The sequence below is a fragment of the Taudactylus pleione genome, unplaced genomic scaffold, assembly GCF_031769625.1.
Source record: "Taudactylus pleione unplaced genomic scaffold, aTauple2 ptg000129l, whole genome shotgun sequence".
Taxonomy (NCBI): domain Eukaryota; kingdom Metazoa; phylum Chordata; class Amphibia; order Anura; family Myobatrachidae; genus Taudactylus; species Taudactylus pleione.
In genome coordinates this window covers 17,343,703-17,363,417 of record NW_028284531.1, presented here as the reverse complement: position 1 = coordinate 17,363,417, position 19,715 = coordinate 17,343,703, and the positions used below count along the sequence as shown (strand labels likewise).

The following is a 19,715-nucleotide window of genomic DNA, read 5'->3' as shown; positions in this document are numbered from 1 at the left end:
TGGCAAAGATGTACCTATCTAATTCCAACACAGCTTATGAATTTCTATTCATACATAGATGTAATTATAAACCATATAGAGACGGCTGCTATTCTGTGGGCTCTACCAGTATGCACCTATTAATTCACCAGGAGCAAGTCACAAAGTGTCTCATACCACCGTGGTGCCAGTAGTTCCTAGTGAATCGATCGGCAAATACTCAGTTGATTCAGCCTATAAAACTGTGTATGGATGAAGGTAAAATCAAAATGACAACCTACTGTAACATTCAGCTCTAGGTAAATTTATTCACGATCTGTTAATCTGTTGATGCGCTGGCAATAGACAGAGGCTATACCAAGTGACATCTTATATATGAAAACACAATGTGAGAAAGTAGGAAGTCTATTTGCATACAAGTCCACAGCAAACTAATGGCATGACACCTACAAAATAAAGTATTACTGCGGGACGGTAAAAGCCTTTCACTTTCTTAGTCTTTAAAAACGTGGCACAGTGTGTTCTCACATAATACAATGATTAACCTGAATGATCAAAGTTTGCTTACATTTCAAAAGTTTATATATATATATATATATATATATTAGGGATGTGCAGGCTCGGATAGGTTCGAGTTTGCACGTGGAGTTCGGATTTTTCCCTCCAAAAAAAACGGAACTCAGAACGAGGCAAAACGTCATCTTACATGGACGAACATCATCATTCCTGGTCTTTTGTCCAGGAATGATGATGTTCGTCCATGTAAGATGACGTTTTGCCTCGTTCTGAGTTCCGTTTTTTTGGAGGGAAAAATCCGAACTCCACGTGCAAACTCGAACCTATCCGAGCCTGCACATCCCTAATATATATATATATATATATATATATATATATATATATATATATATATATATATATATATATAGTTGTACATTTTGTCACTTTGTTCCCATTGTGTCACTTTGTTCGAAAATGTTGCTCTAATAAGGGCTTTTTAGAAGCTAAAATAAGTAAGTGAGCCACAATTAACCTTTTATACCCTTATGACTTACTTACAAGTCACTCTTCCTGGGAATAGATCAATGCCCATCTAACAGGATAGGCAGACTCCATTTGTAGCAGCTAAACAATGCAGGTGTAAGTAATAGATGTCATCATTACACCTGCACGGTCTACTTATGTACAGATTGTCTATTATAATATGTTGAAGAACACTATATGTATAGCAAATACATCTGCTAACAGTAGGAGTTGTTACCAAAACCCAGATAAAGATTTTGATATCAGCGGGGGTGAAGTGTGCGGTGTTGCCTCTACTCACGTGTCTGAATAACTCAGAAAGTCGCTCATGAGCTGTATATTGCATGCTGTCATCACCATGGCAACCCCCATCTGCAAACACTGAGATTCTACAACCATGCCTCAATATTAAATAAGCATTCAACACAATCATATATGAAATCTATAAAACACAACCCTCCTTATAGCCTGCAGCTGCCACTGATGTTTCTGCTATCAACGGATAGGAATGGATGACAAAATTGACTGCAATGGCAACCACACCATATACATGCTATCCAATACAATACAATACATAATCTCTTTTCAAATGCTAATTACAACAAATCCGTGTACTACAGATGCTAGTGTTTCAGTGTTAAGGCCCCCATACATCAGCGATTGCAAATTGCACGATTGCTGCAATCAATCGATTGTGTGTATAAAAATCTTTCCCTTTTTCAATCGATTGTGGCAATTCTGCAATTGATTAAAAAAGGGAAAGATTTTTTTATACACAATCGATTGCAAATTGCACAATTGCTGCAATCAATTGCTGATGTATGGGGGCCTTTACTTACTCTCGGGGAGATTAACATCTTCCTTAACTGATGACTGTGCATTGTATAGTATTAAATCCTGGTATTCTTTACAGAAACAAACTCATTCACAAGGAGATAGGTCACAAATTATGTAATGTGCAGCATTGTCCAGTGGAAACTTAAAGATTAAAAGGTTATAAAACCACCAATTAATTAATTTGCACCCAGAAAACTTATCTACTCCAAAGCTGCTGGTCTATCTAAAATGTATCAGTCTATTTTGCTTACCCTCAAGCAAATTGGAGTACAGATACAGGACCTACTATCTTTCGATCTTACGATTGTTTGGAACATCGCTCCTCAAATATTTCAAACACAAGTGAACCCCGACATATATTAAATGGTGCTCCATATAGGGACTTTAGAAGGCAACACCTGGTGATCATGTGGACATGTATAACATTCTGGGCAGCAATTATTATTTATTTTTGAATGCTATCTGGTCTTCAGGGTTCTGGATGATACATTTTCAGGTGAAAGATTCCATACCTATATCTACTTACAGTGATGTATGGTGCCCTTTAAGTGTGTGATTACATTTCTGCACTCAGAGTTAGGTTGTCCATTGCTAAAAATGAGTGACAATTCATTTTCACAGAAACTGTGTAAATATAAAACTTTCCCCTATTTCCTGAGTATGTGACAAGCACGACACCAGTTCCCATAGTGCATTGCCCTGAAATACAGTAATGTACACAGGAGCCATTATTAAATGCTGAAAATGAGGCTTAAAAAGAATCTATAAATTTGTTCAAAATGCAATCAGTGAATCTACAATAGAAGCACATTAAAGTTTCCTGCCATGTGAACAGGCATATCCTCTACCGAACCTTGACCGATTATTTTATTAGTGTAATAGTTATGACCTTGGGGTTCATCTTACCAGTCCTGTGCTTTAGCGTTACCAGTGAACCATTGTACAATGGATAACAACCTCAAATGAATTTCCAGCCAGTGAAGCCATTTGTCTCCAATGCTTCCAAGGCGCCTCAAATCTGGCTTACATTATGAAAAACCTCAGCTTCACTCTGACACTGAAAGGGTTATTTGACACCCGCTTCTACAGGCAAAAATAATAAAATAGAAATCAGTTTACAGAGATGGTAGGCACCAAGTTTAAAACAACAGTCTTGGGAATATGCAATGATTGAAAAACAAAAATAAAGACAAAAACAGTAAGTGGAAGAAAATGAATAAACAAAAAACAACCCCTCCCCCCACTTCACAAAAACAAGACAAAAAAGAAAAATGGTAGATGTTTCCGGGGCATTAGTCAAAACCCTGGATGGAATCAATCATAAAGCTGATGTTTCTATATGGACTGGTCCAGTGTTGAAGGGAAACCTAACCGGAGTCTGTATCATGGTATGATGTTTTGGGGCGGCAAAAATCATAATCAAAGGGAACTCTGTTGCTTTATAAAAGCAGTCCTCTCATTGTGAACATCAAACTCCTCTACATCAGACTCCGAGAATCCTTCCTCACGCCACATTTCTGATGGGATTCCCTTATAGGAGATGATCCCACTGTCCAACATATACAGCTTTCTCCTGCCCAGGATTACTCCGGAGCGCACTTGTAGGAACAAAAAGACACCGACAAAGATCATGACTATCGTGATGCAGCTGAGGCTGGCCACAATTATGGGCAAGTTCGAAGACACTACTGCTGCATCTTCTTCCAGCTCTTTCAATGGTGGAGATTCTCTGCTAATCTGAACCTGGTGTGAACATGACAGGTCCAGCGAGTTGTAGTGTGAGTGAGCAGGGCAGGTGAGGCAGTCATTTGCACTAGTGCCCTTGCAGGTAAAGCATGAAGAATGGCATGCTACACAGACATTGGCCAGGAGAGGCTCTATGTTGTTCTCTAGTGTGTACTGGATACGTTGGACACTGGCTGTGAACCCAGGTGGACAGGACTTCACGCAGGTCTTCTGATGCAGGTAAAATCCTTCTTCACACACTGCATAAGGACAGGAGAAAATCAGAACCAGCATGAGAATGCTTCTACTGAACATGATCAAGAACATATCGTACGTTACAAGAGCAATAATAGGCTTGCCTTGACCCTTTAACACCTACACAGCCACACAGCCACGATAGGACATACAAACTGCCATGGTACCAAACAAAAGCCTTTCATAATTGGTGTGCATTACACTGCCTTAGGTTTTATATAAAAATACTAATTAAATTCTTAATAGTCCAACATGATTTTATTTAAGGTCAGTCACTTACCTCACAATTGTCCTTTAATCCACTCAGTAACCCAAAGGTTGAAAAAATTATTCTGACATTGATGCTAAAATGCCTGAACTGAACAGTCTTCTAAAGAAATTGTGTTTTTCCCCAATCTTAATGTCAGGATGTTAGCATCTGTCTAAAGTGACAGGTCTCCTTTAATTCTTGAACTATACTGGGACCTGTAGGGACCTCCAGCCCCAGTAGACAGAAATGTAATCATGAAATTAAGAGTAGCAGCCCTGCTTCTGTTCACGGTCATCCCAGGACAGAACACTCACAATGAAGCAGGTACAGACTGTGAAAGTAAAGAGTGGATAAGAGGTTATTGAAAGTTTGTAGAGATAGCAGAAGACTGAGGTGGGCACTAAACAGATCTGTGTTCTGCTGATATACAGATGTGTCCACCACTATTACTGAATTTGACGCCGAACAACTCTTCTTGATGCGCCAGGTCCAGGGCAACTATGCTTGTGCCGAGTGGATTATGTGCCCGATAATGCATCTTAGTCACAAACGGATGCAACAAACCGCTTCACATGACTGCGCTAATTTTATATGAAACACTTGTATATCTGTGTGCGACTGAGTATGAATCTATATACAAAGTACTACGATGCAGCAGTCGCAGCTGTTTCATGCCAATTTCCATCGAGTATACAGACTCAGACGAACACAGATATAAAAAAGTGTTGCATATCAAATCAGTGCAGTCTCTTGAAGTGATTTGTCGCATTGGTTTGTGACCAAAAGTCAAGTCACATGGGACCTGGCAGCTCTTGGTGTATCCAGGCTAGGTGTATGAGGGCACATTTGTATTCTATACTGAAAATAAAAAGGGGAGAATGTGTGAGAGAATTCTAGTACCAGGACTGAGAAAGAATTGGTTATGTCCCATGAGAATTCCTTTATTGAATATATATTTTTTTATTTGACTGGTGTGGTCACATGCCACAGGCACCACAGATGTTTGAGTGCCGTGGATCAAAGCCAATTGTTATAAATATATATATTTTATAGCTAGCTGGCGGGAAGATCTATTGATTAATGATGTCAGCGAGCTGAAGATTGAGAACTGGACAGTCTGTGATATCTGAGACAGGGAGTCCAATTTTTTTTTTGGACTTTGCAAGGTACATTATATAATAGGGCCATAACAAGACAGCAAATCTGAAAAAGAAGCGTCCTGCAGATTTAAGAGCCAAAACGCTACACATAGCTTGACAGATGCCAATAAAATGATAATCAAGATAGATTCCACTGATCACCTTCATGGTAATGAAATGTTAGAGAGGATATGAGAAAAGAAAGAGATCAGTGATGGAGAAATAATAAAAAAAAAAAAAGGTGACATTTATTAACAAGCGTTTTTCTAAACTCCATTCGTTTCTTGTTAGTTTTATGTTACGTTTTAAAGGCAAAACCGTACACAAAACCACACAAGTACAAAGCACCAGCTCTGAAAACACCATAAAACACCCCTACATCTGCAACGGATAGCCACAATCCCCATTCTGCACATGGCGGGGTCGGGGATTCAGGGATACTGAATATTCTTGATTCCCCAATCCCAACCTGAAAATTTACAATGTGGGCAGTAGTAATTGTGTAGCACTTATTTACTTTTGTGGATTTGGGTCTGTTTAAAGTATTATTTTATTAATAGGAGGACAATACTATTTAAATTTATAATGGGGGCAATGGGAATTTATAATGTGGCATGACTTATTTCATGATGGGGACACAATGTTTTAATGCACACTCGTGGAACTACATGTACCAGCTTGCACAGTTCTGACAGGCCTGATATTTCAAAACAGCATGCCGTCTCTCCTATCTGGCCTTTAGATGTGCAGTTTGGCCTAAACCATGTAAGATTTAGGACTTTGCAAACTGTCAGACATCAGATGCGGTTTGAGATTTTAGCCTCCAAAGCGCAGGTTTATAAATAATGCGCTTTGGTTCTAAGGGGTCTATTTACTAAGCAGTGTTAGGAGACAGAGTGCAAAGAGATAAGGTACCAGCCAATCAGCTCCTAACTGTCATTTTTCAAACACAGCCTGCGACATGACAGTTGGGAGCTGATTGGCTGGCACCTTATCACTTTTCACTCTGTCTCCTAACACTGCTTAGTAAATAGACCCCTAAAGCATGCTTCTGATGTGGTGTCATACTGTTAGCAGCAGAGACTAAAGCGATAGAAGATCTATTAGAGACTCTCCATTTTGTGTTCCTGGGATCCAAAGTTCCTTGTACTCTCACGCCAGCTATAATAGATTATACTGTACTACACACTATGCTAGCACAGCAGAATATGCTAGACTACCTCCATTCAACACACTGACAACCTTTTTAGCCGGCATGAGAATGCGGAAGATCGAGAACCAAAAATTCCACCAAATACTTTCTACATGTGACAGCCGGCAGGATGCGAGAGCCTTGTCAGTTGTAGCAGTCACAAGTAGATCATGGTTCCAATGTAAGCACAGATACTGTAGTGTCCCAATAAAATAGGCCACACTGTAATGGCACACAGAAAATAAAACTATTAAGCAGAAAACCCCTTTAAGACTGGGAATGTAGGTTGTGGGAAAAAAAAGGAAAAATAATAAAAATAAGCAACATCAGTGGAGTAACATGGTGTTAATAGGAAGTGGGAGGAGGACAGATTTGGTAATTGAAGACTTGAAATGATTGTATATGCAGGCCATCTGCTATCAATGTTTAAAGGGGCTTTGTAATATTTCCACAGCTGCATTTTGTGGAGGATTTAGTGCAGTCCACCAGAGACCGACCCTCACCAGCAGACCTTGGATGGAATGAAATAAGTAGAGTTACAATGGCCTCTTAGGACGCAGCAAGACGCTTAGCTCAGAGACACTTCTATAGATGTAAACACGGAAACAACTACCAAAACATAGCATTTATCTGAATGCCAACATGTGGTGCATAATTCCATTACCTGACCCACTCCACAAAAACAGTTTAATTAGTGGAAATAGAGCCCTCATTACGCCTTAATTAGCTTGGAGCACCTCATTAGGATGGGGAGGATGGGTGCTCCGGTAATATGAAAGCTCTTCAGATGGAAGCAATCTATTATGGGGTGTTCTCTGGAGAAATAGCTGTAATATGTTTCCACACTGGATGAGTAAGAGAGATTATTCTTTTAACCTATTCTTTTGCAAAGTATATGAAATGATCAAGAACACACACAGGAGGTTTGAATCAGGACAAACTGGTGACATTTCTCTGCAGATTACACACTCTCAGTGAAATATACACAGCCCTGCAAGCGGTCATAATCGCCATATGTCAAAGACACAAACTCCCATTTCCCCACTACCAAACACATTAACTCTTTGCCAACGCACTAGAAATTACACAGCGGGCTATTCAGGCGATTTCTCAACATTTTTCCTTTTTAAGAGCAGTCAATGCAAAAATTAGCCTTCTAAACCAATGGTGTCAGGGATTTACAGTATAATTGGATTTGTGCAGTTAATATGACAGAGTGTACTAAAAATAGATGAGGACATAACAGGATCTGAAAATGCAGCAGTCACAAATGCACATTAGAGGCAGCCATTTTGTGGTCTGAACCAGCATTCACAAGAATACAACCAATTCACTGGCCTGTTGATATCACTTCATTATCAATATTTCAGTTTACTTATACCCCTTTTACACCGGAGCTAAAACCCGGGTTTTTGAAGGGTTAACCCGGGCAGCTCCCTGGTGTAAAAGGGGAGAGAGTTGGATCGCCGGGTCGAGTGACCCGGCAATCCAACCCATGTAACTAGCAGGGTTTAACACGGGCGTAGCCCGTGAAACCCTGCTATGGGAACAGCGCACTCCGGGGCACGATGACCTGGAGTGCGTTGCTAGCCGGCCGATTGGTCCGGCTTCAGTGGCGCTTGGAGATGACGTCATCTCCAAGCGTCCACTTTCACTCCGCAAAAGCCGGGTCTATGCAGACCCGACTGCGGTGTGAGCAGCGCTGACTCGGGAATATCCCGAGTCAGCGCCGGCAAAATTCCCGGGTCTGATCCGGATAGGAACTTTGTTCCAACTCCGGGTCAGACCCGGAATTTAGGTGGAAAAGGGGTATTATAGAGCGCTCACTCTGTTTTGCTGCTGGATCACCCTCTAATGCATTATGGGGCTTAAATAAACACGCAGGTGTCTTCAACCTTGGCCCTCCAGCTGCTATGGAACTACAGATCCCAGGATGCCCTGCCACAGTTTTAGCATGCTGTTATATCAAAACGGTGGCAAGGTATGCTGGGATGTGTAGTTCCACAGCAGCTGGAGGGCCAAGGTTGAAGACCCATAGAGTTTCAGACTTCATAACTTGCTCTAACGTTCTGCTTAATTAACCTGAGTGTTGCTGTGTACCAGTCCCTCCTCTTGTTATATTGTCTCTGAACCAGTACCTGTTACACAGACTTGCCTGGTCACAAACTAAACCAGCGCCTATGCCCCTGACCTTTTGATGTCTGACTCTTGTCCAAATATCGATTCTGTACATCACTATAGTACCACACCATTTGTATTACCCACAGTCATGTTAGGCGGTAGATAGAGGGTAGCGACATGAGGGCTACCGGTGAAGACCAGGGGGTCAATTACACACTCCATGCCTTGACACTGCCAGTGCTAAGGCCTAATTGAGCAAACTGGCTGTGTGTGACTATAGGCCATTCAGGTCTGAACATGTTGGTGTAGTAGGTTTTTTTTATTTTTTATGATTACATATACTGCACACTTTATCACCCCCCTTGAATATATGGTTTGTGTGGTCATTACAGAAAACAAAATTAAGGATTAATTTATCCAAGATACAAAAAAAAAAAAAAAAAAAAGGAGTGAATGACACTTACCAACACAGGACTGACTGGAGGCCACTGTTCTGCACCCTTCACCATCAACTTGGTTGGAGAGGTTTGGAGAATCAGATGCTGTGCCATACAATACCAGTACAAACTGTGTCAGTGTCCCTATAGAAACAAAGAAAGACAAATTGTACATTAAATTGGATAATATGGCTCTATCCCCTCTCCACCAACATCCATTACGGGAACTTAAACGGAGTGTAGCAGGATTGTGGCACATTAACACTGGCCTGTAACACACCCAAGAACAGTGATTGCCAATATCCATAATAAACAGGACCTCTGTATATGCAGGTTGCAGTTTGGAAGTTACAGGCTCCAGCAAGGCGAGGACGAGCCTCAGAGCAAGCAACAAACTTTACATATTTATTTTTATAATGCGTCAGTGTGACCGTGCATCACACAGAAACAAGTCTGTATTCAACATAGAAAACAAAATGTCTTTCTGCTGTGTACGGAGGCAGAACCACAGCTCCTGTCACTAACAATCCTCTTATTCAGGTGTAGGGAGGTGTCTTGTGAGCAGACAGGACGCTGATGTGAATACTAAGCAGCTAATTGGAGCCTTGTGCTGTGTGACCCATCTGTGTCTGTGCGATAACAACTCGCAGATCCCTCTCCACACTCTGTTCCACGTGCTGGGCTGCTTAATGGAACAAGCCAAATCGAGTGGTTTCAATCCATCATACACATGACAAAATGTAGTAAATAAGTTACTTTATTCCCGCTTATCTTATCCACGCACCACAAATGTACAAATGCTGCACACTGAGCAAGACAGATAGACCTGCAAACTGGAACGGAGCACCGAATGCTGATTATACATTAACTATACCCACCACATGCCAAATCTGTCTACAATATATTTATACATATGTACATACAAGTTGTGGCATGAGGCAGCACTCATTCAGAGTCCGTCGTTGCGGCCGCACGGTCGTACGCCACCGATGTTCGCTAAACTGCGCATGCGTAAAGTTCGCAATGCGCGTGCGCAAACTAGCTGCTACGATCAGAAATTTCTCTCTCCTTGGCCCCATAAAAAGTGGGAGGCACATATAGAAACCGTTGTAATTCCTACACCGTTCACCTGATTTGGATGTAATTACCCTCAAATTAAATCTGAAAGTCTGCAGTTAAAGCACATCTTGTTTGTTTCATTTCAAAGCCATTGTGGTGGTGAATAGAGGCCAAAATATGAAAATTCTGTCAGTCCCAATATTTATGCACCTGACTGTATATATTCCTGTTTAAGAATCAAACAAACAAACAACCATTCTAAGCTATATGGCAGCAACCAATTCTGTATACAGTATAGATGTGTCCACATACATCTATCCTCTGTACGCTACACGTCGCATTACACAACGCATGAGTGCCGTGCCACTCTAGTGTCAAATGTCTTTTTGTGCAACTTTTTCCCTTAAAATGTGTCTTATTCGCAAATAGGACACACAAGCAGCTTCAGCTGATTAAAATATGTGGCATGCCTACACTGCATTCGGAAAGTATTCACAGCGCTTCCACATTTTGTTATGTTACAGCCTTATTCCAAAATGGAATAAATAAGTTTTTGTCCTGAAAATTCTCAGAAAGTTTTTTGAGATTTTTTGCAAATTAAATAAAAAAAAAACAATAACAAAGAAATCACATGTACATAAGTATTCACAGCCTTTGCTCAATACTTTGTTGATGCACCTTTGGCAGCAAATACAGCCTCAAGTCTTTTTGAATAGGATGCCACAAGCTTGGCACTCCTATCTTTGGGCAGTTTCGCCAAATTCCTCTTTGCAGCACATCTCAAGCTCCATCAGGTTGGATGGGAAGCGTTGGTGCACAGCCATTTTTCAGATCTCTCCAGAGATGTTCAATTGGATTCAAGTCTGGGCTCTGGCTGGGCCACTCAAGGACATTCACAGAGTTGTCCTGAAGCCACTCCTTTGATATCTTGCCTGTGTGCTTAGGGTCGTTGTCCTGCTGAAAGATGAACAGTCGCCCCAGTCTGAGGTCAAGAGCACTGTGGAGCAGGTTTTCATCCAGAATGTCTCTGTACATTGCTGCATTCATCTTTCCCTCTATCCCGACTAGTCTCCCAGTTCCTCCCCCTGAAAAACATCCCCACAGCATGATGCTACCACCACCATGCTTCACTGTAGGGATGGTATTGGCCTGGTGATGAGCGGTGCCTGGTTTCCTCCAAACATAACGCCTGGCATTGACACCAAAGAGTTCAATCTTTGTCTCATCAGACCAGAGAATTTTGTTTCTCATAGTCTGAGGGTCCTTCAGGTGTATTTTGGCAAACTTCATGTGCTTTTTTACTAAGGAGTGGCTTCTATCTGCCCACTCTGCAGCAATCCAACAATCATGCCTGTATGGTAGAGATGGGAGAACCTTCCAGAAGGACAATCCTCTCCACAGAGGAATGCTGTAGCTCTGACAGAGTGACCATCGGGGTCTTGGTCACCTCCCTGACTACAGCCCTTCTCCCCGATCGCTCAGTTTAGACGGCTGGCCAACTCTAGGAAGAGTCCTGGTGTTTCCTAACTTCTTCCATTTATATATTTTTTACACGTTGTCATGTATTGTGTATAGAATATTGAGGACAAAAATGAATTTATTCCAGTCTGGAATAAAGGCTGTAACATAACAAAGTGTGGAAAAAGTGAAGTGCTGTGTATACTTTCCGGATGCACTGTATATTCTGTGTGCGACTGCAGTTATATCTGCATGCAAAATGCTACATTACAGTGTCAGCGAATAGGATGCTTGTGCATCCTATATGCATCGCTTTGTGAATAAGATGCGTTTTAAAGGGAAAAAGATGTACGAAAAGACTCTTGGCGCTACCAAGTCGCACCATGGCATAACACGACAAGAAGGGCTGTTTAACGCACAAGGAGGTGCACATTTGTATATAATTATCCGTGCAGTGTATGGACTGCCATCGTAATATAACTAAGCAATTAGTATACATTTTATGGCATCTAAGAAGTTAATCTTATATAATATGATGCGACCATATGCTGACAAGATTCCATCATAAGCGTCCACACCGCCACGCTGTGTGACCCATTTTTTTACTCTCCGGACCACTCTGCAATGATGCGGTGGTCCTTGACCACTGACATCACTGCTGGAATCGTGCCCCAGAATGCTGTGCAAACGACATTCTGTAGTGGTAATAGGATGACTGAGCGCTAAGTTCTATTGTTAGTTCCTATTGATCTATGTTAAAAATAGTAAACAAAAAAAAAAAAAATCCCTTCTAAAAACGTTTTTTTTTTTTCCCCACTTCTCCTTTCCTTTTTGTAAAATAAATAATTAAATAAATAAATAAAAACAGTATGCACCAGCAAGACAAGCAGGGAGGGGAAGAGGGTCCAGAATACTCTGTGGGGATCCCCCTGGAGCATGCCACAGCGGCTGGTGATGGTCACTTGCCGGCGGCTTGCTGCTCTCTTGGTCCTGCTTCGAGTTGCACACTGCTCTGCTCTGTCTTCCAATGTTTCACTTCCTTCAAGACGCTCCAGAGTATTCTGGACAGCAAAGGAGGAAAAGATCGCATGCTGCAAGAGTCCCAGAGTAACCCACAGGTAGGGGCAGTCAGGGACAGTAGCTAAAATATCTCGATCCCTCCTAATCATCTGGATATTGAATATCATTTCACCTCCTGCTCTAACATTTTTTAAAGTTTTAAACATTGGAGTCTCTCTTTTTACCTATCCTAATACCCTCTCTTCCCCTCCCTGCTTGTCTTGCTGGTGCATACTGTTTTTATTTATTTAATTATTTATTTTACAAAAAGGAAAGAAGAAAAAAAACAAACAAAAAACACGTTTTTAAAAGGGATTTTTTTAATTTATTTTTTTTACTATTTTTAACATAGATCAATAGGAACTAACAATAGTACTTAGCGCTCAGTCATCCTATTACCTTGTCTAAATCGAACTACACTGAGCTGCTCACATATACACAGCGCAGCATACTATTATCTACGACATTCTGTAGTGCATGTGTGCATGTGCAAGGAATCCAAGTGCAATGAGGGGAACTTGGTTCCCCCTGGCACTATTTAGCTGATCAATGCAGTGCAGAGATCAGCTGTAACAGCAGAGGGGATGGAACATCAGTCCCCCCTGACAAATGCATCGCATGTGGGGGGGAGAGGTAATGCCCATTGGGAGGGGGTATCTGCTATCAGTGGGGGAGGGGCAAAATAAAGTAAACGCTGGAAGGAGTAAAATGATAATTAAAAAATTACATTAGACACAGGGGAGGAGGAGGAGGGTGCAAGAAACTGGCTTTTATATTTTACAGGGGGATTGGTTTATACAATAGGGATTCTTTCACTATAAAGGGGGTGTGGGTGGGTACTGTTATTAGGATCTATGACCACTGGGGGGGTCTATTGCCAATGGGGCAATGGGGGGTGGGAAGTGAATTTATATTGCGGGCCTATGAACACGGGGTGGTGCTAGAAACCCCTAGGCACATTTTTTTTTTTAAATGTGATATATATTTAAATATTTTATTAAAAAAAGAAACTATTTCTGACTGGATTTGCCAGGCAAAAAAAATTAAAAATTAAGTAGGTAATCAGTTATCATAATAAAATACTCACAAGGAGATTGAAATCTCACACAATGTTATCACCATAATACACAATATGGATTTTTCTGAAGTGAACCATGAATGGGGAGGTAGTTGTAATACAGACATGCGGTGCTGGCATCCTGATGGTAAGTAGTGGGATTAGGGGGAGGGTTAAGGGTAGGGTTAGGCACTAGGAGGGGAGGGTTAGGCACTAGGTGGGGAGGGAGGATTAGGATACTTACCCTACAGGTGTCGGTATCCTAACCCTGTCAGAATGCCGGCGTTGGGATTCTGACTGCCAGATTCTGAGCCCCGGCATGCCGTACCCAACCCCATCAATGTACAATACAATGTTTGGCGATAACATGATGATATGCGCACTCCCACAGTCGCATGCGGTATCAATATCGCAAGCAGCCCCATTCATGTTAATGAAGGACAAAACGTTGTTCATAACAACGCTCTGATGTGTATCCGTGGTATGATAGGTCGGCCCGACATATCGTCCAGTGTGTACCCAATCTTACCGACATTAATGGCCAGGCTCTGTGTATGAATCTGCTTAGCCATACAGTACTCTTATACAAAGTTGCCAAGCTTTCACTCAATCAGCTAGAAGGCAACAAATACACTAGTACATTGTATAAAAATGATAGGTAGAAGTGGATTGGTTGATATGGGCAACTTCTCCACTACTTTCACTGTTTTATACAACTCTCTCTTAGCCTATAAAAGTCTTAAGCTGGGTACACACTGCACGGGGTTCCCCCTATTTTCCAATAACCAGCACCAGACTGAATCAGCCGGGGTGAGAATGCTATAGCAGTGGGACAAAGAGTGGGGTCCCCCTGCCATCACATGAACCATTTTGCAAACTGGTCAGCCCAGGACTGGAATTCCTTTTAAAGAGGGGACCCCCTTCAGTGCAACAACCAGCCCTCTGCTATGTTCCGCACCCCTGGTGGCAGTGGGTACGGGGTTCATGGTGTAAAAATTGAATATTGTTCTTTACAGGCGGAACACAGGTCCCAGCAAGCCTTCCCCAGCATGCCAGCACTTGTGGAACAACAAGTGCCAGCATGACCAGACATTAAGGGCTCACTGGCTGTAGTCGGCCTGAAAAGAAAATATTAAAATAAAAATTGGACACAAATGTTTTAGTAAATTATTATGTCTTCTTTCTTCAGGAGCTCTTAGCTGCTCCTTAACCGCCGACTGACTGCCAGCCACTGCTGGCTAATATTAGCCTCAGGGGGTGAGGCAATGGCGCGGGGAGCTGCGATTGGCTCGTGGCGGCTATACTGAATTTCAAGAGTACACACTTGTCCAAAGTCGGAACAACTGGTCGGTCTGGGGTTGGATCCCCAGCTTTAGGGATGACTATAGCCACAAACTTGAAAGGTCAGATTGAGCCAATGGACAGAACAGAACAAATATGGTGATGGCACAGTGCAAGACAGGCGTTTCATCGAGTAAGAATAGTTGAATTGAAGAAGACTCATCTTCTCTCCTACACAAATAATGCAGAACGTAATAGAATTCCACCACCTCATGATATATTGCTAAAGTTACAGTGGTCATGCCCAAGCCAACAAAGGAAACTGGGACCACAGAGAGCGTGAGTCCCCTGCATAGCTGCTACTGCTGTTATCCCTGCATCAGCACCAATCATGCAAGACAGTGAGGGAAACCAATGTACAATAATACTGTAAAATTACCTATAGCAACCAAGCTTAATCTAGAGGTCTCGTTTTAGATTAACATTAGACAATGACTAGTTGCTATGGGAAACACCGCAGGTTTCATTAAGATTTCCAATAGTCCTCGGTTACCAGTATTTGGAGAGACAGTACTCAGCGGCAAATTATTAAAAATGTGTTCTTCAGGTAACTATATCAAAATAGATTATGCTCATTTCAAGACTTGGTTTGTTTTCTAGTACAGTTTCTAAAATTCAAGCAAACATCTGATCAGTTGCTATGGGCAACAAAACATTTTCTATACAATTACCAGTTTTCATGAATGTCCCCAAGTTAAAATTGAAATAGAAAAAATATTTGTTATTCCATAATGAAAACCTCCCATCTGTAAGTGTCTATGTACATATGGTACATATGTGTGAGTGAACGTTCCTATGCACTGCTTAATGTAAATATAGCAACTAGCGTTCTAAAGTTGGAGGCAAATAATGGAGTGCATTTCTTTTTGTTATCTATTGATCTAGCCTAATGTATTGCAGTATCTTTTCCCATTTTGTTTGGGTATTTCGTGCAACTTTAAAAGATTTACTGTATGGCTGATTTAATGGAAGGAACAATTTTAACAAATGTATTTTTTTTCATTTTCTGCAAGTGGTATCTGGATAGATCATATATGATCTCTGGAGCATCCTCAAATGTATATTCTTCAACTACTTAGAGAAGAGATCTGCTACACTTCAGTAGTTGTCTTATGAGCAGAAGACTACAAGACCAAAACCATGTAAATGGCAAAACGTGACAGTTTATCCGTGGTCTGGGCATGTAATGACTACTGTAAGGCGCTGACAGCCTGCCATGTACTTAGGAAAGGGATCTCCTTATTTCGGAAACATTTGGTTTAAATTTTTATGCACGTGCCATTTCAATCAACAAGGAATTGAAACACTAACATTAGGGATTTTTCAACTTCATTCCAGGAAATTTGTTCCATGTGTGCTGGAAATGCTTCATGATTTTGAGATAAAACATAACAAAAAATATAATAATGCAAAAACAATACATGAAAGAACATTTGTTTACAATTAAAAGGACTAATTCAGCGTTGCATGCAAGTGCAATGCATCGGGAAACTGCGCGTACACAGGACCCGATCTGAGAGTGTGCAGAACGGGTCCTGTGTGATCGCACGCAGCCCCTTCTATGCCTCTGCCCGACTGACAGGGAGAGGCATTTAAGGGGCGGTGCGGGGTTGGCTGGCGTTCCCGGATATGGGGGCGTGTCCGCCCAATTTTCTGGGAGTGGAAAGGCCAGGGGCTGCGTCCGCGGATGCAGTTTCCTGGCCTCGCAAGCCGATCAGCCTGGGTAAGCCGAGGCTCACTCAGCTGGCTGGCGGCTTGGCGCCGTCCGGTTATCCCAGCCTGCGACCTCGGTCGCAGTGCTGGGGTCGCAAATGCAGCACGGGGTGTCATACACCTCCTACTGTATTTGAATATGTACAAAGAAGTCTGCATGCAGCTTTGCAATTCTGTCCCAAAATTAATCACCCACAGATTGTTTTGGAGGGTTAAAAAAGTATATATGGAAAGGAATATATGAATGCTGAAAAACATATGCTGTGAGGATGGTTCTTTTTGATTACAGGGTTTGCCATTTAAAGTGACTAATATGAAAGATTATTCCTTAATTTCTGCTGATATTTTGCACCTCTGGTAGCCATGGCGAATCAACCAATAGGCTGATAAGGCTGCAGTCTAGGGTGCTACTGAGGCCGCTGGGGACTTGTTTTTCAGCACATGTGTCTGGATTTGGCCATTCAGTCATTGAAAAGACTGGTGCAATAAGCCTGTCCCCTCTCCTCCTAGCCAGCCAGTGAGAAAACCGCTGCCAACCCCCAGAACAGACGAGTTGCTGAAGATCAATGGAGGCAGACAACCTACTAGTGCTCTGGCTAATTTATATTCCCCACATCTCTGCAGGTGAAGGTATGCAGGTTAATCTCTTATGAATAAATCTTATTCAGTAGATGACTTATCTGAAATAGATGCAAAACAGCATCTGGCTGTTAAAATGGACAGTTGCAATCTAAAGGGGAAATGACAGTTTGTACTTATTTAGGGTCTAAGAAATGTATTTGTGGCAGTAATAACAACCACCAGTATAGACTCTAATCTCTATGATCAGTAGTGTCTCTCCATAGTGCTGCTTATTCAACAAAATATCAATAGCACTGAGACTGGATATATGTAGCATTTTCATTTAAAGAACCTTAAACAACAATGCATTGCAAATCCCCAACAGCAGAGAGTAAAATGCATGAATTGGTAACTATTGGGGGTTATTGTAGAAAACCTGATAAGTGGCTATACTTAACCTCTACAATCTCTCTAATAATGGTGCATACACACGGGGCGATATAAATAAGCGATTTGAACGATAACGATATTGTTTCATTCGTTAATTTTTAGGTCCCTACAAACTCACCGACAACCAGCGATGCGCGGTCACGTATGGACGATAGCGATATCGTCCATCGGCTATGCATGCAGATCAACTTGCTCCATATCAAGCAAGTTACTATAGGGACCCGCGATAGTTGATCGTGGGTCGCTTAGTCGTCGGTGAGTAGGTGGTGTGCTGGATGATTGATATCGAACATCCAGCACACCAGGGAGGGTGCATGATGATCAGATAGCGATATCGTTATCGCTGTCTGATCGTTCGTTGTGTATGCTGTAGTGAGACATACAGTACTCTCTGTTCAGAGGTCTGATAGAATTGCCTGCTTACCGAACATGTCAGAAAAATTTTCAACTGAATAAAATCTGGTTATGGGTAATTATATAAAACATAAAATTAATTGGCAGTCACTAGGGTGGTACTGTATGGTTGTCATTAGGATGCTTTGTGCACTGTTAAGCAATCACTACGATGCGCTCTCTTATGTATGGAGGGCTGAGGAATACTTTCTGTATTGTATATCGATGTCTGTGATGCACCCTGTCATAGGTCCCCAAAATGTCTGCAGTTGTTACTTTGAATGTAAGCATCAAGGGAGGAGGGTTGGTGGTCACAGGGCCTGATTCAGAGCCGGACGCTATTTGCGCTCACTCGTTCAGAAAATAGGGGTGGCTATTCAAATGAACCATTCGCTCTTTGTGGTCTGTTCACGCCTCTATGTCTGAACGAGCGAACAAAACTTGCGGTCGTTTTTTGGGAAACTACAACCCCTGGCCGCTCGCATCCTACGTCATGTCCGCTATTTATTAGATTAATCGAGTACATCAACCAGCGTATGAACTGCTCGCTATTCTTGTGGTTGGTTTTTCCTACCGCAATCTTGCGAGCAGTTCTGACTATAAAATAACCCAGTGACGTGGTCAATGACGCTGCTGTATTAATTATGCACACCCATAAAACGCCCGTTTTGACCTTTATGCACGCCTGCGTTCTGATCTCCACTCCCCGTTTTCAAGCACCTTCCCCTGTTACCACCCACATACGCCTCCTCCTGTCACTCAAAATAGCAGGCATTCGCTATTTAGCGAACAAACGATTTTCGGCCGCACTGACTGGTTCGCGCATGCGTATTACGATCCGTACGCATGCGCAGTTGTGCAAACATCGCTCGGAACGAACGAGCGGCTCTGAATCAGGCCCACAGTACACTACAAAAAGGAGATTATGTTAAGATCAATTATTGAAAGGAGATAGGGAGGTGCTAAGGGTGCATTTTTAGTGGTGTCCTTTGGAAGTGGGAAAGGCACATAGGCATTTCCACTATTCATAAGAACTTGTAGCTCAGATATGGCAAAGACCTGGTTTCGTCCTGTATTGCTAATTAGATGCATTTGCACTTTCCAGTTGCACTTCAGCTAAGAATCGCAGTTCTAGGTAAACTTTGCCCAATGTGAAAAAGAAAAAAAAGTGTAAGAAGAAAACATCAACTCAAAACCTGCATACAAAGCAAAAAAATGTCACATATAATAAAGCCAGTCTGCTTAAGCATGTGATTAATTTGAGCCATGAAAAAAAGCTAAATCAAAATCTATTTTAAGAGAATAATGGGTAATGGCTTACTTTTATGAAGGGGTAGGAGAATTGTGTTTGACATTTACACATTTTCAGCTATACCCAACTCCCTAAAAACCTTAGTACACTCCTTGTTTATGGTGGCAACTCCAAGTGCGCTGTCCAGATCATCGAAGGGATGTCCAAAGCCTCATGTGATCACATTGGGTAGTGGCAGCTGCCAGCCTTTGGAGTAATGTTAGACCACAGTTGGATCCATGAACAATCTGATGCACTTGACACGGCAGTTGCAGATGGCCATGGTGTATTAGATACATATTCGGATGCTTGGAAGTAGTGATGAAATTACATACCTGTTATGTTCGTGGCAGCCAAGATTTTAATGGAACACCGAAG

At 41.9% G+C, this 19,715-nt stretch overlaps 1 protein-coding gene across 4 annotated transcripts in view; it reads right to left on the bottom strand.

Moving 5' to 3' along the window:
- Positions 1–868: 868 nt before the first annotated feature.
- Positions 869–19,715, bottom strand: part of FURIN (furin, paired basic amino acid cleaving enzyme) — a 186,468-nt gene continuing 167,621 nt past the window's right edge. For all 4 annotated transcript variants that reach the window (XM_088472900.1, XM_088472901.1, XM_088472899.1 and 1 more), the window contains 2 exons: positions 8,983–9,099; positions 869–3,821 (listed from right to left, as the gene is read on the bottom strand). In XM_088472900.1, the coding sequence (XP_088329026.1) occupies positions 3,256–3,821; positions 8,983–9,099 (683 nt within the window). In that variant the 3' untranslated portion in view covers positions 869–3,255. The remainder of the gene's footprint in view (positions 3,822–8,982; positions 9,100–19,715) is intronic.